The sequence below is a fragment of the Cololabis saira genome, chromosome 20 (assembly GCF_033807715.1).
Source record: "Cololabis saira isolate AMF1-May2022 chromosome 20, fColSai1.1, whole genome shotgun sequence".
NCBI classification, from domain to species: domain Eukaryota; kingdom Metazoa; phylum Chordata; class Actinopteri; order Beloniformes; family Belonidae; genus Cololabis; species Cololabis saira.
The window spans coordinates 8822459-8850364 of NC_084606.1; the positions used below are offsets into that span (position 1 = coordinate 8822459).

General features: G+C 41.1%; 3 protein-coding genes and 1 non-coding gene across 5 annotated transcripts; 1 reads left to right on the top strand and 3 right to left on the bottom strand.

Moving 5' to 3' along the window:
- Nucleotides 1-2750: 2750 nt before the first annotated feature.
- On the bottom strand, nucleotides 2751-3466 carry LOC133420872 (E3 ubiquitin/ISG15 ligase TRIM25-like). Its single transcript, XM_061710749.1, has one exon. The coding sequence runs from the start codon at nucleotides 3452-3454 to the stop codon at nucleotides 2777-2779; it is 678 nt and encodes a 225-aa protein (XP_061566733.1). The 5' UTR covers nucleotides 3455-3466; the 3' UTR covers nucleotides 2751-2776.
- Nucleotides 3467-6009: 2543 nt separating this feature from the next.
- LOC133420874 (uncharacterized) lies at nucleotides 6010-11962 on the top strand. 2 transcript variants are annotated; one of them, XM_061710751.1, is made up of 4 exons: nucleotides 6010-6149; nucleotides 7694-7749; nucleotides 9470-9829; nucleotides 10630-11962. In XM_061710751.1, coding segments are annotated over exons 1-4 (612 nt in total). In that variant the 5' UTR covers nucleotides 6010-6147; the 3' UTR covers nucleotides 10824-11962. The 2 variants fall into 2 exon arrangements, with proteins under 2 accessions (XP_061566735.1, XP_061566737.1); XM_061710753.1 differs by lacking the exon at nucleotides 10630-11962 and adding an exon at nucleotides 9947-10082.
- A 3434-nt stretch (nucleotides 11963-15396) lies between these two features.
- Nucleotides 15397-18406, bottom strand: LOC133420869 (tripartite motif-containing protein 16-like). Its single transcript, XM_061710741.1, has 2 exons — nucleotides 17744-18406; nucleotides 15397-16398 (listed from the first exon to the last, which is right to left on the bottom strand). The coding sequence occupies exons 1-2, from the start codon at nucleotides 18404-18406 to the stop codon at nucleotides 15397-15399; spliced, it is 1665 nt and encodes a 554-aa protein (XP_061566725.1).
- A 2772-nt stretch (nucleotides 18407-21178) lies between these two features.
- Nucleotides 21179-21251, bottom strand: trnar-acg (transfer RNA arginine (anticodon ACG)). Its single transcript has one exon. It is a non-coding gene; the product is annotated as a tRNA-Arg (tRNA).
- Nucleotides 21252-27906: the final 6655 nt, after the last annotated feature.

Below are 27906 nucleotides of genomic sequence, written 5' to 3' on the forward strand. Positions count from 1 at the left end.
CTGAACCAGAATCAGAAAAAGGTTTATTGCCAAGTACGTTACTGGACAAACGAGGGATTTGTTTCGGCGTGCAACAGATTTTTCTAAATGATATATACAATAATATATACATGGTAAATAAACATGGTAAAGACTATAAACATGGTAAATAATATGAACATGGTAAATAATATATACTAGGGATGCCCCGATACCATTTTTTTTCACACCGAGTACGAGTACGAGTATTTTAATTTGTGTACTTGCCCATACCAAGTACCGATATGATACTTCTACCACAAAAATAACTAGGCTAAAAATGCAATGAAAAATGCAATGAAATGGAAGACAGGTTTTATTTGCAACAGATAAATTCAATCAAAATAAATAAAACGAGTAGAATAACTATTTTAAACAAAAAATAATATTTCTGTGTAGATAAAAAGTCACACTGGCACTGTCTTCACATTTAAGAAAATATCAAACATATAACATATCAATGAAACATCATTTCGCAGCTTGAGTTCGTCGAGAAGACGGTGAAATCCTTTGTCTTCTCTGCTGGGCTTTCTGGGTGAGGGAGCAGATGTTCAGCTCCACTTGAGGTCCCGGGAGATGATGGATCCCAGGAAGCCGTAAGACTCCACACTGTCACTGGTCATGACAGAGTCCTAACCACAGAGGTCGGGGTGACGGTCTGAGGTCGGTAGGTCCTGTGGTCCTTGGCCTCTTGGGAACAGGGATGATGTTGGAGGTCTTGCAGCAGCTGGAACGTGGCACGTCTCCAGTGAGGTGTTGAAAATGTCCCTGAACACTGGAGACAGCTGATCAGAGCAGCGCTGCAAGCTGGCTGGTGAGACAGAGTCCGGTCCAGCAGCTTTCCAGGGTTCTGTCTCCAGAAGAGTTTGTTGACGTCCCTCTCCTGGATTGAAAGAGTCGTCCCAGAGGTGGTGGGGGGTGGAGGTGAAGCACTGGGGCTGTTGTGAGGTGTTGTGGGGGATGGTTGTAGGACTGTCCCGTTGTCTTTCAAAGCGGCAGTAGAACTCGTTCAGGTCGTTGGCTAGGCGTCGGCCGTTGATGGAGGGGGTTTAGGCTTGTAGTTGGGGGTCTGCCTGAGCCCTTTCCAGACAGACGCAGAGTCGTTGGCTGAGAACTGGTGCTGGAGCTTCTCCAGTACAGTCGTTTAGCCTCCTTCACTGACTACGTTTACATGCAGTCAAAATTCGGGTTAAGGTCAATATTCCGGTTACTGAAACATTGAGAATAATCTTTTTCCATGCGTGAGCAAACAGGGTTATCCCTGTATACATGGTAATTAATTATTTGGAATATCTGGATCAAACCAGCGACGCACGGAGAATGTCATGACGCAGTTCCCATAATTTCCGCTTTTTCTTCCTGTATCCAAATCCAAAACAACAATAACAGCAGCACGGTGGATAATGAACAGCCCAGTAGAAGTCGCCTTTTTCAGCGTCTTCCAGCAGTGCTTGATCTGGTCTGGCGTTCCTACAAATCCGGCTTCGCGTAACTTGTTGCTCACCTTTTTGTAAATCTGGCTATCCCGGTACTTTCTACCGTCTACAAATGCCAAAATGTGCGCAGAAAACAGATTCCTGTTCCTTTTGATGGGGATATCCCGTTAGGCGTTTACATGACCAAATATTCGGGTTAGAAAAGGAGTAACCCAGGGCTCATATTTGGGTTTTTAAAAACCGGAATATGAGCAAATTCCGGTTATTCAAAGGGGTTATTGGTGTTTACATGGACTTGCAAAACCAGGTTATTGCTAATTTTCGGGTTAAGGGGAAAAGGGTTATTGACTGCATGTAAACGTAGTCACTGTCATTCTGTAGCACCCCCCCCCCCCCCCCACTGGCAACAGGCTGGCATGAATGGAATAAGTTACTTTGAGGCTGATTTTGCTGTTCAGTTATTATTTTCCTGATAAGTCAGGTGGTGCCCCGTTTTGATTTATTAATTTTGATAAGTAATCTTTATTAATAATTATTGTAAGGCAATTATTAATAACTCTTAATTAATAACTCTGTTGGCAGCCCTGAACACATCCCAGTCAGCAGAGTCCAAACACGCCTGGAGATCCTCCATCGATCTGCTCATGACAATCACATCTGGAGCCTGAATTACTTCCTGGGGAAAAAAATTAAGCTGGAGAAACCACATCAACCATGTCTGTAAAAAAATATCTAAATCTATCTACTTCTGTTTTTTTGCTTTGTTTTTGTTTTTAGACTGCAATCATGTATACTGCATGTTTTAAATCTTTGTACAATCTTTTGCTGTATTTTACAGGTAGAGGCCACGTATTTAAGCCGCTTCAATCAATCAATAAAATTGTATTTATATAGCACCTTTCATCCAGGTACATGAAATACAAAGTGCTTTGACATTTTGACTGAAAAATAAGCATAATAAACAAAAAAAATAAAAACTGGGAGACCAAAAAATAAAAAACTGGGCCAACTGGACCAACTGACATACAATATAGTTAATTAAAATGAAAAAGATAAAAGTTCAAGGATTAAGGCTAAAAAATAATCAGTCCACAACAATAAAATATAATAATAAAAAAAATTACAAAAAATAGATAAATAAATAAAACGGATACATTTAAAAAAATGTTAAACAGAATAAAACTATAAAATTTGATGCTACATAAAAGCCAGACCAAAGAGATGGTCTTTGGGCTTTTTGCCTCAGCCGAGCTTATTACCAATCTCTTTTTTACATTTGTATATTACTTGTTCTGTTTTTTATACAGTGCTGAATAAATAAATCAAATCAAAATCACCTCCTGCTGAAGCAGCTCCACGTCTTTCTCTCGGTCCTGGATTCTCTGCTGGATTTGTTGTCGACTCACCTCCAGCTCCTTCTGCTTCTCACATCTTTCTGCTGCAGCTGCAACTGTTTCATGACCTTTATGTTCATCCATTGCACACAGATAACAGATACTCTGCTGATCGGTACGACAGAAGATCTTCATCACCTCATGGTGGAGAGAGCAGATGTTCTCCTGGAGCTTCTTGGAGGGATCCACCAGCTGGTGTTTTTGAAAAGCAGGAGCATCATAGTGAGGTTGGAGATGTTTCTCACAGTAAGAGGCCAGACAGACCAAACAGGACTGGACAGCTTTCACCTTCCTCCCAGTGCAGACATCACAGGTCACATCTTCAGGTCCAGCATAGCAGAGATCAGCTTGGAGTCCAGTCTTCTTCATCTCCTCCACTAACTCTGCTAACATGCTGTTTCTCACCAGGACGGGTCTGGGCGTGAAGGTCTTCCTGCACAGAGGACAGCTGTGGGTTCCCCTCCCATCCTCTCCATCCCAGTGGGTTTTAATACAGTCCATGCAGTAGTTGTGTCCACAGGGAATCGTCCCCGGATCCTTCAGTAGATCCAGACAGATGGAACAACAGATCATTTCTCCGTCCACTTCAACTCTTTTCTCCGACATTTCTCCTCAAAAAGTTCGTTTTAGTTCAGAGAGCTGCGAGTCCGTCAGTCCGCTTTACCGCACTGGGCTCGAACCCGCGACCTGCGGGGTTTATAAGCGCCGCGCCGTCACCGGAAGTGACGTCACGTCCTTTCTTCTCCCGCAGCAAGTTCCCGCCAAAATTCAAACTTTTCTCGTCCTAAATTACAAATAAATTAACTGATATTTTGTTGTCGCATGAAAGAGTCACTTTATTTCATGGCAGTTATAGTTGCATCGTGTTCACTTAAAAAAAGAAAATAAAAACCAAAGATATTTCTACTGTTCTGGTTCCGTAAAAAAATCCCCTTTTTAAACCTTTATAATTCAGATAAAACTCACAAGCAGTTTCCAAAAGCCTTTGAACCTTTAGCAGTTAAATAAACCTCACAGACCAACACAACATATATAACATCAAATGTTGAATTGGTAAAATATAAAAAGGAAAGTTATAAATAAACTGTAAACATTGATTAAATATTGATAATAATACCAAATAAAATGTAATTATAATAATCTGGGGTAAGAATGAGAGAAATATTGAGTTAATTCATTTTCAGATTTTAGCCTTTTACGGTGTTTCAATAAATAGCAAGTTCTTTTTAAACATATTAGGAAATATGGGGAACCATTCATGAATTTACACCTTTATAAAATATATTTAGCAAAAATTATCAAATTATTCAACAGAAATTCCAGTTTTAAGTTCTTTTTAAAGGTGAAAATTGGATATTATTATAGTTTAAAGTTGACAGCAACAAATTATGATCCTACCGGTGGCAAAATACTTCCCAAAATAAAGCAGAAACAATTGAAGAAAATAAAGTTTTCTCTGAGTTTTGATTCCAATTTTACTATTTTTTATTCCACTTTTACTATCAAGAAAATAAAGTTTTCTCTGAGTTTTGATTCCACTTTTACTAGTTTTGATTCCACTTTTACTATCAAGAAAATAAAGTTTTCTCTGAGTTTTGATTCCACTTTTACTACTTTTATATCCATTTAGATCAATACTGAGCTTAAGGTGCATTAATTCTTTATATTGGCAGATGTGGTTCATTGTTTTGAAGAGCACGTCTTTAGCTTTTGATAAAACAGTAAAGTTCAGGTGGTTCCATCTTGTTCTCTTGGAGGATAGAAGCTGCAGCACAATATCTTTCCAACATCAATCTTGTTTTCAAAGACAAGGGAAGAGCAGTGGAGAGGAACATCATCTGGCCGTGAAAGAGCCGACAAGTGTTTAGTGAACTGGGGGTTCTGATGGGACGGTGTGGGCCAGCAGGAGATGGTGTCGTCCTATTGTGTTGGTGGGAGGTGTGAAGGAGGTTCTTTCAGACCGGCAGGAGAAGCAGTTCAGCTCATTTGCAGTTGAATGCTCTCTAAAGGGGGGGTTCTCCTGTAGATGGTGATGTACTGGAGGTCTCTCCAGACCAACGAGGGCTTGTTAACTGAGCTATTTCTCAGTTTCTTGCAACTCCTGAACTGACTGGATCTCCTTTGTGGGGCTGGTTTTGCGGGCGCCCCTCTGGTACTGGAGGGCCACTTTCGTGGGGGCGGGTGCTCCTGCCCGCGTCGGCGGCCGGGGCGGCTCTGTCTCTCCGGGCAGGCTGGCCCCTCGCCGGGTGGGGGTCGTTGGCCCGGAGGGGGCAGGCTGGCCCCTCGCCGGGTGGGGGTCGTTGGCCCGGAGGGTGAGGGCCTCCTGGCCGCATGTCCGGACCAGACCGGGTGGTCGGGGATTGCCTGGGTCCCGGTCCGCCGCCGCGGGATCCCTGGCTGCTTCTTCTCGTGTCGTGGGTGGGCTGCCTCCCGCCCTCTTCTCCCCTCTGTGGGGTTGCTGGTGGCCTGGGTTCCGGGTTCTTCCCTGTCGGCCTCTGGTCTCTCGGGTGGCGGGGTTGCTCCCCCCCTCCCCCAATATAGATACACTTCAAGTGGAACTTTGATAGGATTATTACACACACACACACACACACACACACACACACACACACACACACACACACACACACACACACATACACACACTCGTTCACCTCGTTCACCTGCATGCTCGCTCTGCAGTTTTGGGGGTCAGATAGTCGCGGTGGCCTAGCTGTGATTGAGTCCTGGGACAGTTGCTGCTCGTGTCTCTGCCTGTTCCTGTGTCTGTTTGTTTTTTCTCTTGCAGATTTCCAGACCAGTGCTTGTTGTGCGCTTCCATGTGTTTTTTTGCGTCTTGGACTAGGAGTGTACCCCCCCCCAAAAAAATAAAAAAATAAAAATAAATAAATAATAATAATATATGTATATGTATATATATTAATAAAATAAATATGTGACATTTATAATAATATATCATATATATTTTATATAAAAAATGCACATATATATGCTTTAGGTTCTTACCAGCATGGTATTAACCATTAATATATGTGCAGACAAGGAAAAAAAAAAAATCAGCCATCAGGGCTGGGAAACTGGTTCAGGCAGAAAAGCTTCCTGGTGAAATATAAAAATTCCAAAACAGAACAATGATACTTCAGTCTGACGGAGCGGCTAAAGTGATTGGGGAGAGAGATTTCCTCTCACCTCGCTGTAATTGTTGCTTCTCAGATATAAACGGTGTCAGAGTTTCAGCTTCTCACAGTTTGGTCAGATACTTCAAGTTCAGGACTGCTCAGCCGCATAAGGAAACATAAATGTAAGTATTTTCAGTAATATTATCATTGATAAAGATTTACTTACCAACGGTTGTTTGTTGATATAATTACGGAGCTTTACTAACTAACTTTGACCCTAACTGCTCAGTAATGGACCACATCTTGTAGTAACCTGCGGTTCTGTACGTGTTTAGTTGCTTCTGGACTTTTAAGATATAAACGGAGGAGGGAGAGTGCAGTTAGTGACAGATACTGGTTGCTAGGTGGTTGTTGTCGTGTTTACGGCTGACAGGAACCAGTTCAGTTAGAATAAAGCTGCAGGTTATCATCACCTCTGTGCATCCTTTCACGGAGAATCAGACTTTACAATAGTTTTAGAAACTCAGTCATGTGACACAAACAAAACTTTAGAGGCAAGAACACGTGTTTATCCAGTTATTCCAGTTTTATCCAGCAGGGTTTATGCGTCTCTAAGAAGTGCGTCTGCTCTCTTTAACTTCACATTCTCATCTTCTGCTCCACTTTCCTCCAGAATCACGTTCAACATAAACTCACTACAACTATTCACATCTTTTTATGTTAAACTCATCAGTTGAAATACTGGTAAAGTCTTGTGAAACAGAGGTTTTCTTAGTTTTTATCTTAATGATTTGAAGGTTTGAATGAAATCGTCACATCTTTCTTGCCAGTGCGCCGGGGTTCTCTCGTTATTATTGAACTATTGAACTAAGTTTAGCAAATGAAGCCAACATGATGACCAAAACCGAGATTCTCAAGTAAAAATTATGATTTACTGACCTAGTTGGGGCCGTAATAATCAGTGTATCATTTGCTCTTTCTATTTATCAATTGATAAAGAATTAAAGAGTGCCTTTTTATTTAGTTCATCGTATATTTTAATCTAACACAAAAAAGTAAACAATTCCTGGTTTATCATATTACAATTGTATGTCTTTTGTGCAGTTTAGAGTCTCGTTTTGATGACAGTTGGCTTGTAGCTTGTTGTTTGTCTCAGTGGTTGGACAGAAAAATGTCCTGTTTTATTGTGAAGCCCATGCCCTTGTGTTTGAGTTCTTGTCTGACTTTCCTGTTTCCCCTCTGCCCTGATTGTCTGCCCCTGTGTCTCGTTAAGCCTTGTGTATATCTGGTCTTGTCTTTCCCTGATGCTCCGTACTGTTTCCTCCCTCCATGTTTCCACAGTCAGGTTTTTTGGATTTATGTTCATGTTCGTTTTTTTTATCCTGCTCAGCAGTGTTTTTGGTAGTTAATACATTTTTTTTGAGAACTCCTGCCTCCTGCTCCCTTCCCTGACACTACACCCCCCCTCTCTTAGTCTTGTTCGACCACATTACAGAGGTGCAGCATCCATAACAAAGGCCTGCAACAAGTATACAGTGGCATCTTGTTTTTACTGAAGTAGGCAGCAAAACTGGACTGACTGGATTTACAGCGTCTGTTTTATTAGCTGTTATTCTGTAAATCATCTGTTTCCGTTTGGGTTCAATGTCTGATTCAAAGTGAGAGAAATGATGAAGTCCTGAACATGTTCTGTGTGGGCGACTCTCCAGCTCTGTGTCCCTCACAGGGAGAAGATGATCTGCAGGATCCTGCTGCTCATCATCCTCACATCACATGTCTGTGGTCAGTTTAAACCTTCACTTTATTAAGTTCAACACACTTTAACATCACTAACAGATCCAGTTCGGTGAGACCATGGAGGAAGACTTTCGGTCGGCCTCGAGGAAATTCTGGCGGACCATTCGGCGTCTCAAAAGGGGGAAGCAGTACTCTGCCGGCACCGTTTATTGTGTGGGTGGGGAGCTGTTGACCTCGACTGGGGATATCGTCGGACGGTGGAAGGAATACTTCGAGGATCTACTCAACCCGACTGACATGCCTTCCACTGAGGAAGCAGAGAGTGGGGACTCTGGGGCGTGCTCATCCATCACCCAAGCCGAGGTCACTGAGGTGGTTCGTAAGCTCCTCAGTGGCAGGGCACCGGGGGTGGATGAGATTCGCCCTGAGTACCTCAAGTCTCTGGATGTCGTGGGGCTGTCTTGGTTGACACGCCTCTGCGACATTGCATGGAGGAAGGGGACAGTACCGTTGGAGTGGCAAACCGGGGTGGTGGTCCTTCTTTTTAAAAAGGGGGACCGGAGAGTGTGTTCCAACTATAGGGGGATCACACTTCTCAGCCTCCCCGGGAAAGTCTACGCCAGGGTACTGGAGAGGAGAATACTGCCGATAGTTGAACCTCGGATTCAGGAGGAACAATGCGGTTTTTGTCCCGGTCGCAGAACACTGGACCAGCTCTACACCCTCCGCAGGGTGCTCGAGGGTTCATGAGAATTTGCCCACCCAGTCTATATGTGTTTTGTGGATCTGGAGAAGGCATTTGACCGTGTCCCTCGTGCCATTCTGTGGGGGGTGCTCAGTGAGTACGGAGTCCGGGGCCCTCTACTAAGGACTGTCCGGTCTCTGTATGATCGAAGCAGGAGTCTGGTTCGCATTGCCGGCAGTAGATCAGAATTGTTCCCGGTGCATGTTGGACTCCAGCAAGGCTGCCCTTTGTCACCGGTCCTGTTCATAATTTTTATGGACAGGATTTCTAGGCGCAGCCAGGGGCCAGAGGGGCCGGTTTGGGAACCACAGGATTTCGTCTCTGCTTTTTGCGGATTATGTTGTCCTGTTGGCTTCATCGGACCTTCAGCATGTGCTGGGGCGGTTTGCGGCCGAGTGCGACGCGGCAGGGGATGAGAATCAGCACCTCCAAAACCGAGGCCATGGTTCTCCACCGGGAAAGGGTGGTGTGCCTTTTCCGGGTGGGTGGAGAAGTCCTGCCTCAGGTGGAGTTCAAGTATCTCGGGGTCTTGTTCACGAGTGAGGGAACGATGGAGCGGGAGATTGACAGATGGATCGGTGCACCGTCCGCAGTTATGCGGTCGATGTACCGGACCGTCGTGGTGAAGAAGGAGCTGAATCGAAAGGTGAAGCTCTCGATTTACCGGTCAATCTACGCACCTACCCTCACCTATGGTCATGAACTTTGGGTAGTGACCAAAAGGACGAGATTGCGGATACAAGCAGCCGAGATGAGTTTCCTCCGCAGGGTGGCTGGACGCTCCCTTAGAGATAGGGTGAGGAGCTCGGAGTCGAGCCGCTGCTCCTTCACATTGAGAGGAGTATAAGCGGCGGACGATGGATGGATGGATGGTCATTGTGGCTGATAATAAGAGCTCTGACAGCTCTGATACCACACTCACATTTTAGAGTTTCACATCAGGTCCTTTACTGGTTTAAAAGTAGAAAAACTACATAAATGTGTCAACATCCTCGTCTCCGTCCCTCTCTGTCTCCTCAGCATCAACAATTGTGAAGGTGACACAGAACTTCTATCAGACAGAGGAGAACTACAACATCACCCTGGAGTGGACCTTCACCCCCAAACATGAACCCTCCTCTGGCTTCCTTGATATCTACTGTCACTTCAGAAAACATCTGAAGATCTTAGTTGTCTTTAAAATGTCTGATGGTGTTAAGAACTTGAAGCATCAAGACGAACAGTTTGCAGGACGAGTCCAGAGCGACAGAGATGCTCTGAGAGAGGGACGACTAAGACTCCTCATCTCCAGACTCACGACTGAGGACTCAGGATGGTACTGGTGTGAAGCGTTCACAAAGTCTGGATGGGACTCTGCCAGCTGTCAACTCCACGTCTCTGGTAAGTCCTCAGTTGTGAGTTAGAACAGAGCAAATGTAGCAACATCAGGACTAATTTAAGCTTCTTAAATCATAAATATTAATCCTCTAATTCAGAGTCTGAATATGACATCTGCAGACAACTCAAGATGATGTCAACTCTGAGTCCACAGAAAGTGTCTCAGAAAGACAGTTTTGTCCTCAACTCTGACTAGCTGCTAACTACTGAATGTTGGATACATGACTGTCAGGAGACTGAAGATGAGGAGGAGAGTTCACGGCTACTGCATCCTGGAACTGGATCAGTACCACGGTTCTGGAGAAGCAGCGAATCTGAACTCTCCTTTATCTGATAGTCAGGTGGTGGTGGGAAGTTGAAGCAACCTTGAAGTCAACAGGACACTCCTGCACTAACAGTCCTTTTATAAATACACTTTTTGTACTCTCCCAATGTTAAACTGATCTGGTTGATCAGGATCAATACCATCACTGAAGACTGCAGTGATTCAGGATCAATATCTGAAGACTGCAGTGATTCAGGATCAATACCATCACTGAAGACTGCAGTGATTCAGGATCAATATCTGAAGACTGTAGTGATTCAGGATCAATACCATCACTGAAGACTGCAGTGATAGTATTGATCCTGAGTGAATAGTAGTGACGTTGCTCCCCCTGGTGGCCGAAGGTGAATCAAACAGTGACGGCGGCTCTTTGAATGATTTCTTTGACTTTACAAACAATTACTCTCAAGTTGAAACAGTTCCATCATGAATTGTGGCCAAGAGCAAGTTTGGAAACATAGTTTTACTTCTTTTTCAGCGACCAGATCCTACGATGGAGCAGGAAATGGAGGATTTATTACATTAGGAGTTGTTGCAGCAGCTGCACTTCTGATTTATTGTGTTACAGTTTTAGTGAAGAAAAGGAGAAGAATATGTGCTGTTGTGTCTCAGAGAATCAACCATCAAGGAGTCGTATGCAGGTTTCTGATGAATCACAACTCGATTACTTGAGTCACTAAACTGAGCGACTGCAGGACTCCTCCTTCAACCTCTGATTGGAGGACAAGAAAACTAACATAACATAACATAACATAACATAACATAACATAACATAACATAACATAACATAACATAACATAACATAACATAAGATCCAGAGTTAAATAATTATTTGATCAATAACTACAACTGATCATTTGTAGGGTTATTGATCAAATAAAACCTGTGACAGATGTTACCTGCACATCTGGACAAACCTCGGATCTCCACAGCTCTGACTTCACTAAAGTATTTAGTGACATTATTATCATGATATTTACTGATTAACTTGGACGTTTATAAGCTTCCTGTTAGTCATCACAACCACCACTGTCATCATCATCATCATCATCATCATCATCATCATCACCATCATCATCATCATCATCACCATCATCATCACCATCATCACCATCATCATCATCATCACCACCATCATCACCATCATCATCATCACCATCATCATCATCATCATCATCATCATCATCATCATCATCATCATCATCATCATCATCATCACCATCACCATCACCATCACCATCTAGGTTGAAGTAAAATCTAAACCTAAATGCGATAATAAAACGTTCAAATGCCTCACCCTTAGTCTTAAACTCCCGAGCTGGAAATCAGAGAAGCCAGTTTTGTTACAGTTTTTTTCTGAATGCTTAAGTACATTTTTTTGCAACATTGGCTATTTTTGCTAAACTCTACACACAAATGAGAAAACCTTTCACCAAATTATTAAAACGTTATAGTTCTCTTGCAAAATCAAACACAGCTTGATTAACTTTTCACACCTTAGTAAAAATGGTGTTTTCATATCAGACAGTAAACACATGCCATCATTTACTAAGCACATAATGTGCCAACTACACACTAATGGTATGAATACAAAACACATCTGGCTTTTGCTTTTTCTGTGCACAAGGTAGGCTAGGTCAGTTTGAGGTCATACTTTTGTCATAGTTCTGTAAACACACAGGGATCCAAACTTCAAGTATTGGTGTTTATTCACACTCGTCAAAACAAAGACACAGCACAGAACACAAAATAATAAATTCACAAAAAAAAGACAATCAGCCTACATCATGCCGTCTCTCTGGGTCCGGCCACTAAATCTCATCCACATCGCATGCGATGTCCTCCAGTCCAAGGCACTGGGGAAAATACCTCCTTGCATGCCGTATCCAGGCCTGACATGATGCCTGATGCCAATCGGATTTAAGAATGGAGAGTATGGGGGGGAGGTTGAGTGCCATGAAGAGTGGGTGATCAGCAAACCAGTTGCGGACCAAAGCAGCCCTATGGAAACTAACATTGTCCCATATGATGACATATCGGGTCTGCTCTGGCCCTTCTTCTTCCCCCTCCTCGTCCTCCTCTTGCTCCTCCTTGTCCTCTTCCTCTAACTTCCTCTAACCCTCTCGCTTCTTCACCTCCACGTCCTCTTCCTCCAACTCCTTCACCTCCACGTCCTCTCCCTCTTGCTTCTTCACCTCCATGTCCTCTCCCTCTTGCTTCTTCACCTCCTCGTCCTCCTCTTGCTCCTCCTTGTCCTCTTCCTCTAATTTCTTCTAAACCTCTTGCTTTTTCACCTCCCCGTCCTCTTCCTCCAACTCCTTCACCACCACGTCCTCTTCCTCGGCCTCCTCTGATTCCTACTCTTCTTGCTCCTTCCATTGTACTCCACACAGACAGCTTACCTGTGGCTTAGTTATAGTGCTTAGGCTGACTGCAAAGTGAACTAATTCTCTAAAATTGTTTTCACATGTGAAAGTGTGCCAAACAGTTGGCAAAATAGTGTAAATAATAGCCATACATGTGTATAATTTTGCTAGGAGTGTTTTGGAAATTTGGCAATTGAGTGTAAGCAGCGAATTGTGCCTACAGTTTTGCAAAGTGTGTGTTACAAAATTACAAACTGAGTGCAAAGCAGTATTTGTGCTTTTAGTTTGGCTAACTCAGTGAGTGGTTTTGCTATATCTATTAATAGTTTTAGATATAATAATAATATATAATAGTGCTACAAGAACATGATTAGCGCCTAAGCCTTCAGAAAAAACTGTAATGGTAGTGTACCGGACCCTGCTGGTGCTTATCTAGAGTTTCTGTCTGAATTTTCAGATTTCCGATCTGGTTTATTGATCAGATAAAGTCATCATAGTGGGTGACTTGAAAGGGGACCTATTATGGCATCTAATGCCTATTTTAAACAGGCCTTGAATGTTGTTGTTCTACAGAGCAACCATTGAATTTATTATTAGTTATGGTATTGCAACTTGGTTTGGTAATTTGACCATTACTGTAAATCTAGATCACAACTCCAGAATTTGATTAAAAAGGCAGGAAAAATAATCGGTCTGCTGCCCCCATCCTCTCTCCAGGAGATTTTTGAGCAGACAGTGATGAAGCAAGGCCATAAAGTCATTGCTGACCACATCCTGTATAAGGAGTATGTGTTAATGCCTTCAGGCAGTAGATTCAGGCAACCCATGTGTAAATTGAACAGGTATAAATCTTCATATGACCCACTATCAATCAAATTACTGAACAGTAGGAGATGAACTGTGTGTACCTTGTGTGTGTGTGTGTGTGTGTGTGTGTGTGTGTGTGTGTGTGTGTGTGTGTGTGTGTGTGTGTGTGTGTGTGTGACGTGAGGAAAGAAATGTGCAATAATGTGTAGGTTTCTCTTGTGTAGGTCAGTGCAATAATGTGGACATTTGTGCAATATGTTCAGTCGGGCTCTGCAATAATGTGTAGGTTTCTTTTGTGTAGGTTTGCAATAATGTGTAGGTTTCTCTTGTGTAGGTCATTTGTGCAATAATGTGGACATCTGTGCAATAAGTTCATCCGGAATCTGTGCAATAATTTTTTCTTCTACTCAGGGGTATTGTGTAATAGGTTTTCTGGGAACTGGGCGTGGGAACTGATGTGGGTTAACTATAGTGTGGTTTGATTGTATGTGTGGGTAAAGTCTTCGGGGTTGTGTTTCTATGTTTGTTGGAGTGTGATTGTCGCCTGTGCCTCTCGTGTCCAAGACAAATTTCTCCTAAGGGAGACAATAAAGATTCATCTTATCTTCATCTTATCTTAACTCGTTCAGGTTGTTGGCTAGGCATCGGCCGTTGATGGAGGGGCTTTAGGCTTGTAGTCGGGGGTCCCTGAGCCCTTTCCAGACAGACACAGAGTCGTTGGCTGAGAACTGGTGCTGGAGCTTCTCCAGTACAGTCGTTTAGCTCCTTCACTGACTACGTTTACATGCAGTCAAAATTCGGGTTAAGGTCAATATTCCGGTTACTGAAACATTGGGAATAATCTGTTTCCATGCGTGAGCAAACAGGGTTATCCCTGTTTACATGGTAATTTATCATTTGGGATATCTGGATCAAACCAGCGACGCACGGAGAACGTCATGACGCAATTCCCATCATTTCCGCTTCTTCTTCCTGTATCCAAATCCAAAACAACAACAATAACAGCAGCACGGCGGATAATGAACAGCCCAGTAGAAGTCGCCTTTTTCAGCGTCTTCCAGCAGTGCTTGATCTGGTCTGGCGTTCCTACAAATCCTGCTTCACGGAACTTTTCGCTCACCTTTTTTGTAAATCTCGCTATCCCAGTATTTTCTACCATCTACAAATGCCAAAATGTTCCTATCTTTCATTACATTTATGAAGTGATTAGTCTCCTCCTGGTCTTGAGTTTCTCCATGTTTATAAGAACTTCATGGACTCAAAAGAGCAAGATTCCTTGTGAAAAGAACATGCAGAGAACAAATTCCTGTTCCTTGTGATGGGGATATCCAGTTAGGCGTTTACATGACCGAATATTTGGGTTAGAAAAGGAGTAACCCAGGGGTCATATTAAATTAGGAGTTATTAAAAACCAGAATATGAGCAAATTCCGGTTATTCAAAGCGGTTATTGGTGTTTACATGGCCGTGCAAAACCAGGTTATTGCTAATTTTCGGGTTAGAAAAGGGTTATTGACTGCAAGTAAACGTAGTCACTGATAAGTCAGGTGGTGCCCCGCTTTGATTCATTCATTTTAGTAACTTAGTAAGTAAATTTTATTAATTATTAAAATTAATTAAATTAATTATTAAAACTATCTTAAATTAAAAAATTCCTGTTCCTTTTGATCAGAATATGAAAAAGGAAAAGGAGTAACCCAGGGGTCATATTCAGGTTTTTAAAAAACGGAATATGAGCAAATTTTGGGTTTTTGGTGTTTACATGGCCATGCGCAACCGGGTTATTGCTAAAATTCTGGTTAGAAAAGGGTTATTGACTGCATTTAAATGTAGTCACTGTTATTCTGTAATCTTGTTTATTAATTATTAATAATTATCGTAAGACTAATCTTTTCTCTCAACTGTTTCCTGTTTCATCTTGGTCTACATGAACCATTTTTATTGAAGATACAAAATATATTTAATATAATCCGTAATTAGAAGATATTTATAGATAATACAATGAGACTAAAGATCAAAATAAGCAGCTTTATTCATCTTTAACGGTTATAAAGTTTCTGGAATAACTTCCGTCTACTTCAACTTCATGACCTCAACAGAGGCTCCACGATATGAAAGCCAGAGTCCAGCGTGGAGCGGCTTGGTGAAGGTGGTCTGGACTCTGTGGAGGAGGGTCATGGTCTCAGAGACGCTGTAGAAGGACAGAAGACCAGCTCCGTGGTCCAGGTACACTCCAACTCTGGAGGAAGGAGGACCTGAAACAGGAGTTTTAATGTTGTTGTACCGCAGTGTGTAACCGTCTGTGTAACATTGTAACGCCCAAGATTCCTGGTTGTATCCAAACCCACAACCTCGCAGGTTCCCCGCTCTGCTGATGTTCTTGTACGCCACTGCAACACAAACTGCTTCTCCTCTCACCTCCACCTCCCAGTAACACCGTCCATTCATACTCTGCTTACTCAGCACTTGCCACCAATTAGTGAATCTGCCTGGATTATCACAATAAGACAGTTCTTTTTTCATTAAAGTCACTTTTCTGTTAGCATCAGATATAAACAGATGTTTGTGAGCTGTGTTTGGATCCAGAGTGATGTCTTGAGAATGTTTCAAGAATCCATCTCTGGTCTTTGGTTCTGGTTCCGACAGTAAAACATCTACTTCAGCCACTGACAGTGAGATGTTTGTCCACGTCTCTCTCAGAAGGTCCTGTAGTTTCTCTCTGGTCTCTGACACAGCTGCTGTCACGTCCTCAAAGTACCTGAGAGGACGAATCTGGATGCTGGATGAGAGTGTGGAGCCACTGAGGGGTGACGGTGAGGGGTAGTTGTGGAGGAACTGGTTGTGGTCCTCTGTGTGTGAGAGCTTCTCCAGCTCAGCTTCTCTCCTCTTCAGGTCAGTGATCTCCTGCTGCAGTTTCTTCTGAAGATCTTGGAGTCGACTCACTTCATGTTCCTGCTGGGATCTGACCTGCTGCTTCACATCAGAGCTGCTTTTCTGGAGGAGACGGATCACCTCGTTGAAGGTCTTCTCACTGTCCTCCACTGCTTTATCAGCAGAGACGTTGATGTCCTCCACCTGTATAAACACCAATATGGATTTAGGAAACATCATTCTACAGAAATGGCTATACTTCAATTGGTTGATAAAATTCACACTGCAATCAATAATAATGAATACGCTTTGGGAATCTTTCTTGATTTATCCAAAGCTTTTCTGTTAATTTTGATATTCTTCTTCAAAAATTATTACACTATGGATTTGCTGGAATCACTCATGTGTGGCTTTTCAATTATATTCATAACCATCAGCAATTTGTTATCATTAATGGTAAATCATCAGAGAATCAGAAAATGCGGGGTCCCCCAGGGGTCTATACTCGGGCCCCTGTTATTTTAGATTTATATAAATGATTTGGCCGCAGCCTTGTCCTCCTTGTTTCCTGTACTTTCTGCTGATGATACAAACTTATTTATTTCACATGATTTTTCATGTCTAATGGGAAAGGGTAACCATGATTTAGAAAACATTTCAAAATGGTTTAAACTTAACAAACTATCACTGAATATAAAAAAAAATAATAATTTTATTATATTTACATCAAAAAATAAAATATATTGTAAATCTAACAGCGGTCTGTCTATAGGAGATGACCCGCTCACTCAGGTTACATCAACAACCTTCCTTGGTGTAATTATCCATGACAGTTTAAGCTGGAGAAACCACATCAAACATGTCTGTAAAAAAATATCTAAAATCTATCTACTTCTGTTTTTTTGCTTTGTCTTTGTTTTTAGACTGCAATTATGTATCCTGCATGTTTTAAATCTTGGTACAATCTTTTGCTGTATTTTACAGGTAGAGGCCTCGTATTTAAGCCCCTTCAATCAATCAATCAAATTTTGTTAATATAGCACCTTTCATCCATGTAAATGAAATACAAAGTGCTTTGACATTTTCACTGAAAAATAAGCATAATAAACAAAAAAAATAAAATCTGGGAGACCAACTGACATACAATATAGTTAATTAAAAAAAAAAAAAAAGATAAAAGTTCAAGGATTAAGGCTAAAAAATAATCAATCCACAACAATAAAATATAATAATAAAAACATTACAAGAAATAGATAAATAAATAAAACAGATACCTTTAAAAAATGTTAAACAGAATAAAACTATAAAATCTGATGCTACATAAAAGCCAGAACAAAGAGATATCTACTTCTGTTTTTTTGCTTTGTCTTTAGACTGCAATCATGTATCCTGCATGTTTTAAATGTTATTTTACAGGTAGAGGCCTCGTATTTAAGCCCCTCGGGCTTTTTGCCTCAGCCGAGCTTATTACCAATCTCTTTTTTACATTTGTATGTTACTTGTTCTGTTTTTTATACAGTGCTGAATAAATAAATCAAATCAAAATCACCTCCTGCTGAAGCAGCTCCACGTCTTTCTCTCGGTCCTGGATTCTCTGCTGGATTTGTTGTCGACTCACCTCCAGATCCTTCTGCTTCTCACATCTTTCTGCTGCAGCTGCAACTGTTTCATGACCTTTATGTTCATCCATTGCACACAGATAACAGATACTCTGCTGATCGGTACGACAGAAGATCTTCATCACCTCATGGTGGAGAGAGCAGAGTTTCTCCTGGAGCTTCTTGGAGGGATCCACCAGCTGGTGTTTTTGAAAAGCAGGAGCATCATAGTGAGGTTGGAGATGTTTCTCACAGTAAGAGGCCAGACAGACCAGACAGGACTGGACAGCTTTCACCTTCCTCCCAGTGCAGACATCACAGGTCACATCTTCAGGTCCAGCATAGCACAGATCAGCTTGGAGTCCAGTCTTCTTCATCTCCTCCACTAACTCTGCTAACATGCTGTTTCTCACCAGGACGGGTCTGGGCGTGAAGGTCTTCCTGCACAGAGGACAGCTGTGGGTTCCCCTCCCATCCTCTCCATCCCAGTGGGTTTTAATACAGTCCATGCAGTAGTTGTGGCCACAGGGAGTCGTCCCCGGATCCTTCAGTAGATCCAGACAGATGGAACAACAGATCATTTCTCCGTCCACTTCAACTCTTTTCTCCGACATTTCTCCTCAAAAAGTTCGTTTTAGTTCAGAGAGTTGCGAGTCCGTCAGTCCGCTTTACCGCACTGGGCTCGAATCCCCGACCTGCGGGGTTTATAAGCGCCGCGCCGTCACCGGAAGTGACGTCACGTCATTTCTTCTCCGCAGCAAGTTCCCGCCAAAATTCAAACTTTTCTCGTCGTAAATTACAAATAAATTAACTGATATGTTGTTGTCGCATGAAAGAGTCCCTTTATTTCATGGTAGTTATAGTTGCATTGTCTACACTTAAAAAAAATAAAATAAAAACCAAAGACATTTCTACAGTTCTGGTTCCGTAAAAAAATCCCCTTTTTAAAACTTTATAGTCCAGACAAAACTTACAAGCAGTTTTCAAAAGCCTTTGCACCTTTAGCAGTTAAATAAACCTTACAGACCAACACAACATAGATAACATCAAATGTTGAAATGAAATAATATACAAAGTAGCGTTGTAAATAAACTGTAAACATTAATTAAATGTTAATAATAATACTATATAAAACGTAAATATAATAATCTGGGGTCTGAATGAGATAAATCGAATTAATTCATTTTCAGATTTTAAGCCTTTTACGGTGTTTCAATAAATAGCAAGTTCTTTTATAACATATTAGGAAATATGGGGAACCATTCATTAATTTACACCTTTATAAAATATATTTATCCAAAATTATGAAATTATTCAACAGAAATTCCAGTTTTAAGTTCTTTGTAAAGGTGAATAATTGGATATTATTATAGTTTAAAGTTGACAGCAACAAATTATGATCCTACCGGTGGTAAAATACTTCCCAAAATAAAGCAGAAACAATTGAAGAAAGAAATTAAGTTGTCTGAGTTTTGATTCCACTTTTACTAGTTTTGATTCTACTTTTACTATCAAGAAAATAAAGTTTTCTCTGAGTTTTGATTCCACTTTTATATCCGTTAAGATCAATACTGAGCTAAAGGTGAATTAATTCTTTATATTGGCAGATGTGGGTCATTGTTTTGAAGAGCACGTCTTTAGCTTTTAATGAAATTGTAAATTTCAGGTGGTTCCATCTTGTTCTTTGGGAGGAACATCATCTGGTCGTGAAAGAGGCGACAAGTGTTGAGTGAACTGGGGGTTCTGATGGGACGGTGTGGGCCAGCAGGAGATGGTGTCGTCCTATTGTGTTGGTGGGAGGTGTGAAGGAGGTTCTTTCAGACCGGCAGGAGAAGCAGTTCAGCTCATCTGCAGTTGAATGCTCTCTAAAGGGGGGGTTCTCCTGTAGATGGTGATGTACTGGAGGTCTCTCCAGACCAACGAGGGCTCGTTCACTGAGCTATTTCTCAGTTTCATGGTAATATACCTCCATCTATCTATCCATCTATCCATCCATTTGTGGATGGATGGATTTGGGGGGCGGGGGGTCAGATGAGAATAATCTTAGATTTTGGTATAAAAGTGTATAAAAGGCTACTATCAAGAATAAATGTACAACTACAAGATAAGTATACATAAGACACAAATATTTTTATACATTGTCCTACTTAAGTATATTTCGCTCAAAAGTTTAAGTATAGACTAAATGTATTGAATAAAAGTTTCAGTATAAGCTGAGTCTAGGTAACATACTAATATAATAGTTGACTGCAACATTGATATTTGTACTTCCTATGAGTAGAAATTATATTTAGAGACAACTCAGTTTAGGATGGAAAATGATCTATGATCTATTCTACATGACTTGTCCCAGGAAAGAAATGGCATATGTTTAGTCATATGTTTTGGGTTTTAATGACTGACATTTACAATAACATTTACAATAACCTGAACTTTGTGTTATTGAGTATGAAAAGTACTATATAAATACAGTTTGATTTGATATAGGTAATGAACATTCTAAATATATACAAAAATGTAATATGAATAACTCCTGTTTTACATATGCACAACCACATTGTTCCTCGTCTTGAGTTCCAGTTTTAACATTGAACCAGATACTGTGTACATCATGGGATTGAAGAATTATCGAAGGAGGATGCATGTTGACAGCTCCATGACTTGTGTATTCTTCTACCAAAGCCTAAAACTGGGAAAAGGAAACATTTTAAATGATTATTGTCTCCCTTATTTTGCCGGGTCCTTACCACTGGCAGAGTGCATTGTCCTCGGCTAAGTGTCCGGGCCGTAGCACGCCCCCTCCCCACCCCAATCAATTGAAGTGTGAATGGTGTGAAAATGTGATCCAAACACCCTAGTGGATTTTGTTGTGGCCGTGGCACCTTTTCTTTCTTTTTCCAAAAATCTTTGAAACACTCTGGCTGCCACAGTGTTGCTGTGACCCGGATTCGAACCAGGGTTGCTGCAGCCACAACGCAGAGTACTCACCACTATACGATCACAGCTTGAAAGGGTACATGTACCTAGCTTTAGATATGTGCTCGGTTTCTGCAGTTATGTCAGTTTACACGGTGTGAGGTTGGAAGAAGAGTGTGTGGAGGTGTGCCGCCCCTGTCGTCAGGTAAGGGCATTTGCCTCGAATGAGATATGAGGAAGGAAGAGAATGAATAAAAGAGGTCCCATGAAAGACAAACATAAGCATGAGCCGGGGGCAGCTTTGGAAACATTATGGAAGACGGCCTATCCTGCGGCACCTTTGAAGTGTACATTTCCGGGAATACACAGAGACAAATGAAAAAAGCAAGTAAATAAATAAATGACAGAGAAGAAGAAACATGTATACTACCAAGGTTGTGACTGGGAGAATATTAAAGATTAGGATTTTTTGAGCTAGCCAGGAGTTGAACCTAGAATCTTCTGATCCGTACTCAGACGCGTTATCCATTGCGCCACTAGCCCTCTTTCATGGTAACATGTGGAAACACATGTGATGCAACGACTCAGACAAATCATTTCAGTGCATAAAAAAAAAACACAGATTACAAATATAGTATAGTTCACAATTCCAGCTTGTGTCTTCTTGATATTATCCTGATCCTGTATCGGCGTCTACTTGCTGGAGTGAGGAATTGTTTCAACAGTCTCTATAAAGATGGCTTCTTTTCTGTTTTGAAGTTGTCACTTGAAGTGATGACATCTTCTAGGTTTGGGATCTCCAGTTGTAGAGCCCGCTCACCTGGAATAATGAGGTCCTTTTTGATGATCTCCTGATGTTGATTATATTCTTCAACGTCCTCACATTGGTTATGATCTGAGATTGCATTGTCAGTGTTCTTGTTTTGTTGTTTGGATAATGATTCTGTTTTGTTGATCTTTACAGGCTCAGAAATCCCATTTGGTGGTGAGTCTAATGTTTCTTTTTTCTTTTTCTGAGTTTTCTGGAAACGACTTCCTCGGATTGAGTAACTTCTTCCAGGACTTCACATTGGTTGATATTCTCTGAGAGTTCTGATATCTTCTTCTCCTGATGTTTCTAGTTGTTTCTCAAAGACCTCTTTTACTTTGGAGACTCTGTTTTGTTGATCTCCACCAGTTCAGAGATCACTTCTGGTTCTGACACTGACACGATTGCAGCGGACTCAACTGTAATCAAGTCTTCTTTTGGATTACTCTCCTGCAGTCGAGGGCGTTCTTCCATAACCCCACAATTGAGGTTCGCTGAGTTCTGATGTCTTCTTCTTTTTCTTTTTGTGCTTGATCTGTGTTGATTGTTCCTCAGAGCCTTCTGGCAGTGAAGCTTGTGGTTGTTCAAGATATAATTCTCTGTACCTGACTTGAATGTTCTCCTCTGGGTCAGGAAACCCATCAAGGACATCGAGTTGCAGGTTGGACTCTTGCCTTGGTGCAGAGATCTTTTCAGTAGCAAAATCCTCGAGTGGAAAGTGTTGTCTTTGAAGCGCTTATCTGTTTTTGAACTGTGTCTTTTGTAGAAGACTCAGGTGCACGTGTACTTCCATCAGGCTTGATTTATTTCACTCATCAAGGCAGGCTTGAGCTTCACACCGAGCTCTGCCACCTTCCACCCAAGACCTTCTGTCATCTCTTCCTGTGCTTTACGTTTATTGACCAATTCAAGATTAGCACTGGCCTTTTCTTTGAGCTGTTTTTTTAGGTTTTCCATCTCAGTGAGGGCCAGCTTATGGGCATCTGGACTCCTGGAAGCCTGCAAATGCTTATTTGTGTCTTTGCATTGTCGAACCTCGTTTTCAAAAGCTACTCTGTGCCGGCATTCATCCTCTAAAGTCAGTTCCACCTCTGACAGCTTTTTCCAGTATAATTCACAGTTATCTTCTGCAGCAATTATCCTCTCTTTTTCTTGTGTAAGCAAAAAGTTCTTCTTCTGCAGCTTGTTTCTCATGTCGTCTAATTGTCAATCGTTTTGTTCATCTGCTTGTTTTTAGCTTGTAATTTTGGGCCACTTGCAGATTCTTGGGTACTCAAATTCCTTTGGGTGTTCCTTATTGTTTCAAAATATGTCTATTTGTGGAAAAAACACAGCTTATTTGTTTTCTTCCTAATTCTTCCTAATTGTCCTTGAAATAGTGGTCAAGAACCCCCCCACCCCCAACACAAAAATGGTTTGGCCGCTGTTCAAAATTTGATGTTATTTAATTCAACCATTAGAATGGTCAAAATGTCCGGTCAGCACAAGTCCGGTGCTCAGAAAAGAAGAAAAAAAGAGAAGAAGAGAAGAAGAAAATAGAGGCCTCAGAGATTCTCTACACAAATATTTTAAAAAGGTGGTGACGGTGAAGCTGGAATTAATAAAGTCAGCGTAGAGCAAGGTAAGAAACAGTTACAACATTTACCAACCTTGTAACTTAACCTAACTGGCTAGCTCTAATGTTAACGTCCATTAGCTTGTATAAAAACCTGAAGAGCAGAGGGAGAGGAGAGGAAGAGGGAGAAGGAGAGATCCGGGCGCAGGGGGGCCTATCTTAGATTATTTTGTCCGGGGCCTTGGCGTCATTGACACACGACAAACGTGGGATACTGAGACGAGGGGGGGGTCCAATTCGTTTACGTCCATCAAAGTGAACAGAGATGTTCATATTTCACCATCAGGACCTAATTGAACATCACAGTAACATATTTCTGGAACTTTCCTTTCAATGAACCCCCCGTCACCCCGAAAAACATGCCACACAATTTTAACTTGAAAAGATATTAAAAAAACAACATTTATTTTTACTGGAAAATACTTTGCATTTAAAGGTTGTACAGACAAGAAACACAAAAACAATTCATGTGACGTTCCTTTAATAAAAGACGGAAAGTCACTGGCCAACGTAAAGGTCAGAGGAAACTCCAGACGACTCGATTTTGATAACATTTTCAAAGAAAAACATCTCATAACGTAACTTTCACATGATTGTACAACTTTGATAGTTAGGTAAAGACCCCCCCTCCCCCCACAAAAAAAGAGATAGCAGCAAATGGAGTGTAAAAGTACAGACGGCTGTCGGAGGAATGGAAGCACTGAGGTGAGGGACGGCTGCTCGGGGGCGACAGGACGCTCCGTCACGGCGCTGGGGATGCAACGGTCCGGTCCGTCAGTCACAAGCAGAACCTGGAGAGTTCTGTGTCGCCGTTCGTGAAGATTTCTGATAATATTTCTGAAAAGCAGAAGTGAAACTTGAAGAAAAGGAGCAGGTGGGTGGATTTGAGCGTTGACGCTGGCGTGTTCGGGCACCTGCAGGTTCTCCTGGTGCTCCTGGCTGCGGCAGTGCCGGTCCTCCGCCGCGTCGTCCTTCAGGTAGGGAACGGAGCAGATCTTACAGAAGAACCCCCATCTGGGAACCAGGAACTCACGACCTGGGGCCGGATTCACAAAACATTCTTAAGAAGAAAAATCTTCTTAAGTGTCATTTTTTTCTTAATAATAATAATAATAATAATAATAATAATAATAATAATAATAATTATTATTATTAATAATAAAGAATATAAATTCAGTCTTAAGAAGAAAAAAGAGAAGAAGTCATATTGTCCAAAAAAGTTCTTAAGTATTTTCTCAACTTTCTTCTTAAGTTTCTTCTTAAGAAAAAAACTTAAGAATAAATGGTATTCTTGAAATAAAAGTTCTCAAATTTGTTCTTGACTTTTTTCTTAACTTTAAGACAACCTTGACCTGTCTTAAAATGTCTTCTGTGAAAAGGTAAGACTCTAAAATCACCTTTTTCAACACATTTTAGACAAGTTTAGACTAGTAGGTCATAGTTTGAGGATATACTTTGTAATTAATTACACAAAGAGCCTGTTAACTGTTTTTTAGCATGTTAGTTAGCGTGGTAGTTAATTATTATTAATTTTCCCCAATAGTATTTTTTTTCGCACATTAATCTCATCCACCATAATCTTGAAAAGTTCCTGCATCTCTTTTTCTCCTTCTCCATGTTTAGTGAGTGACTGACGGTTAAGACGCAAACTACCTGTATAAATGTTGTTTGTTGGCGCGTGCAATGCAATGACATTTTAAGAAGTTCTTAAGTAGGAAAAATAAGAAATTCGTAAGAAATTACAGTTCTTAAGACGATTCTTAAGAAAATATTGAGGAATTTCACTTAAGAACTTTCTTATGAACTTCTTAATTTTAGATCTTAAGACATTTCTTAAGATCGTTCTTAAGAACATGTTGGTGAATCCGGCCCCTGGACAGGAGCAGAAACATGTTGTTTCACTCTACAAACAAGGAAAAGAATTGTCACACAACTGATGATGCTGATGTTGTCTACCAGAACACTTATGAATCACATCTTCAACCCCTCAATGTCATTTACAACAGTCTCTGTAGATTTGTCTTACGGTGCCCAAACCGAACTCACCACTGCTCCAGGTATCAATCTTTAATCTGGTTTAAACCGAACTCACCACTGCTCCAGGTATCAATCATTAAACTGGTTTAATCAGCTCAAGAAGACAATACCACTGGCTCCAACTCATATTCAAATGTATCCACTTTAGTTATCCATCTTACTTAAAACAATATCTGATTCGATATACATCCTCATATTCTCTCAGAAACACTCAGCAACCCTTCTTTTTCGTTCCTTTGACGTTTAAAGAAATTGGTAGACGTGCTTTTAAGTTCAAGGCCCCATCAGATTAGAACAACCTACCCATCAATATAAGAGAACTCAATTCATTACATCTCTTTAAAAACTCACTATTTTCCAACCTCAATAAACCATGTAGTTTCCTCTAGAGCAGGGGTCGGCAACCCAAATTGTTGAAAGAGCCATATTGGACCAAAAACACAAAAAACAAATAGAGTAGACAAATAGAATGAAGGCAACACATGCTGCATGTATCTATATTAGTTATAACTGGGGGAAGATTTTTTTTTTCATTATGCACCTGAGAAAAAAGTCAAAATGTTGAGGAAAAAGTCAAAATGTTGAGAAAAAAGTTGAAATGTTAAGAAAAAATTCGAAATGTTGAGAAAAAAGTTGAAATGTCGAGAAAAATTTTGAAATGTCGAGAAAAAAGTCGAAATGTCGAGAAAAAAGTCGAAATGTCGAGAAAAAAATCAAAATGTTGAGGAAAAAGTCAAAATGTCGAGAAAAAATTTGAAATGTTAAGAAAAAATTCGAAATGTTGAGAAAAAAGTTGAAATGTTGAGAAAAAAGTTGAAATGTCGAGAAAAAAGTCGAAATGTCGAGAAAAAAGTCGAAATGTCGAGATTAAAAAGAAAAGGAAAAAGGAAGAAAAAAAGAAAAAAAGGAGAAAAGAAGAAAAAGAGAAAAAAAAAGAAAAAAGGGAAAAAAAGAAAAGAACAAAAAAAGGAAAAAAAGGAAAAAAAAGGTCAAACATTTTTGAAAAAGCTCCAGGAGCCACTAGGGCGGCGCTAAAGAGCCGCGGGTCACTGACCCCTTCTCTATTGGTATTGCCTTCTCATTTGAGTATTTTTTTTTCTTTTTTTTGTACATAATGTATCTATTTTTTCATATATTGTATAATAATGATGATGACAATGACTATTATTATTATTGTTGTTCTTGTTGTTATTACTGTGTTATATGCAGTATTTACTTGTGCTCTTCAGGTGTGGTTTGTGTGTGAGAGCCTTATGTATTATGTATATTGTATGTGACTGTTTTGTACTGTGTTGTATGTTTTATGTTGGACCCCCTCGAAAACGAGATGATTCATCTCAAGGGGCTATCCATTAATAAAAATGTAACTAAACATGAACATGGGGGGGGGGCCCATGGGGGTGTGTGAATCTGCAGCCACCAGGGGGCGGGTCCTCACCCAGGGGAGTTCTGGGATTGAAAGGAGGCAGATTCAGATCAGCGGCGGCGGCCGGAGACTGATGGGATCGCTTCACCTCCGGTTCCCCGAGCTCCGTCTCCTGGACATCAGAACCTGACAGGAAGACAGAGGGATCATGGAACCGACGAACACCCGGCAGGAATTGTTACGTTTAAGGATGGGAATCGAGAACCATTCCCAGTGTTTCAATTTCTTGGAATCGTTTGCAAATTCCCTTTTTCGATTCCAGTGGGAACAAACGATGTCATTACACACGTTGCGTAAGCCAGCAGTCAATAGTAAACATGGTGTCCAATACAAATGCTCAATGGTCTGGTTACATTTCAGTAAAAAAGAGACAACAGGGCAACTTGAAATACTTGCTGAGTGAATATTTCATCAAAGGGAGGAAATACTACCAACATGCAAAAACATCTGTGTACACAATATGCAAAAATAATCAATGAATGTCGCGTTTTCGATCCACTCCGGACTGATGTCAGTAATTCTCAGCCGAGCAGCAGCAGCAGCAGCAACGTTAGCTAGTCCTTAGCTAATAATATAACTGGTAACTAATTAACTAACGAACGCTGCATATCATATTAGCGCCATTTGCCTCATTGTCGTCCTTTTTTTCCAAATGAGAATTGATAAGGGAATCGATAAAGAACCGAATCGTTAAGAAGAATAGAAAATGGAATTGTAATCGTAAAAATCTTATCAATTTCCATCCCTGGTTACGTTATCATCTTCCAAATGATGATGCATCTGACTGTTACCATGGCTGCGTGCTTCCTCCACCTCCTCTTCCTCTGCACATCCCTCCCGGCTATCGGGGCTCTCTTTCTTCCCTTTGGTGGGTTTTTTCCCTGAAGAAGAAAACAACAAATTGAGTTGATGAAGACATCCAGGTGATTTGTGAAGGATCAAATTATCGGTCTGCATGAAGTGAAAGAACAACTCCGGAGGCCGATGAGACGATTAAAATGTTGTTAAAATTGTCCGACGTGCTGATGACACACGGAAGGTCCAGGATGAACCATCAGTGATTGGAAAATCAGTAGTAAAGAGAAGCAGCAGTGCAGTGGTGAACCATCATGAACCATCATGGACCATCATGAACCATCATGGACCATCATGAACCATCATGGACCACCATGGACCATCATGGACCATCATGGACCATCATAGACCATCGTGGACCATCGTGGACATTCATGGACCATCATGGACCATCATGGGCCATCGTGGACCATCATGGACCATCATGAACCATCATGGACCATCATGGACCATCATG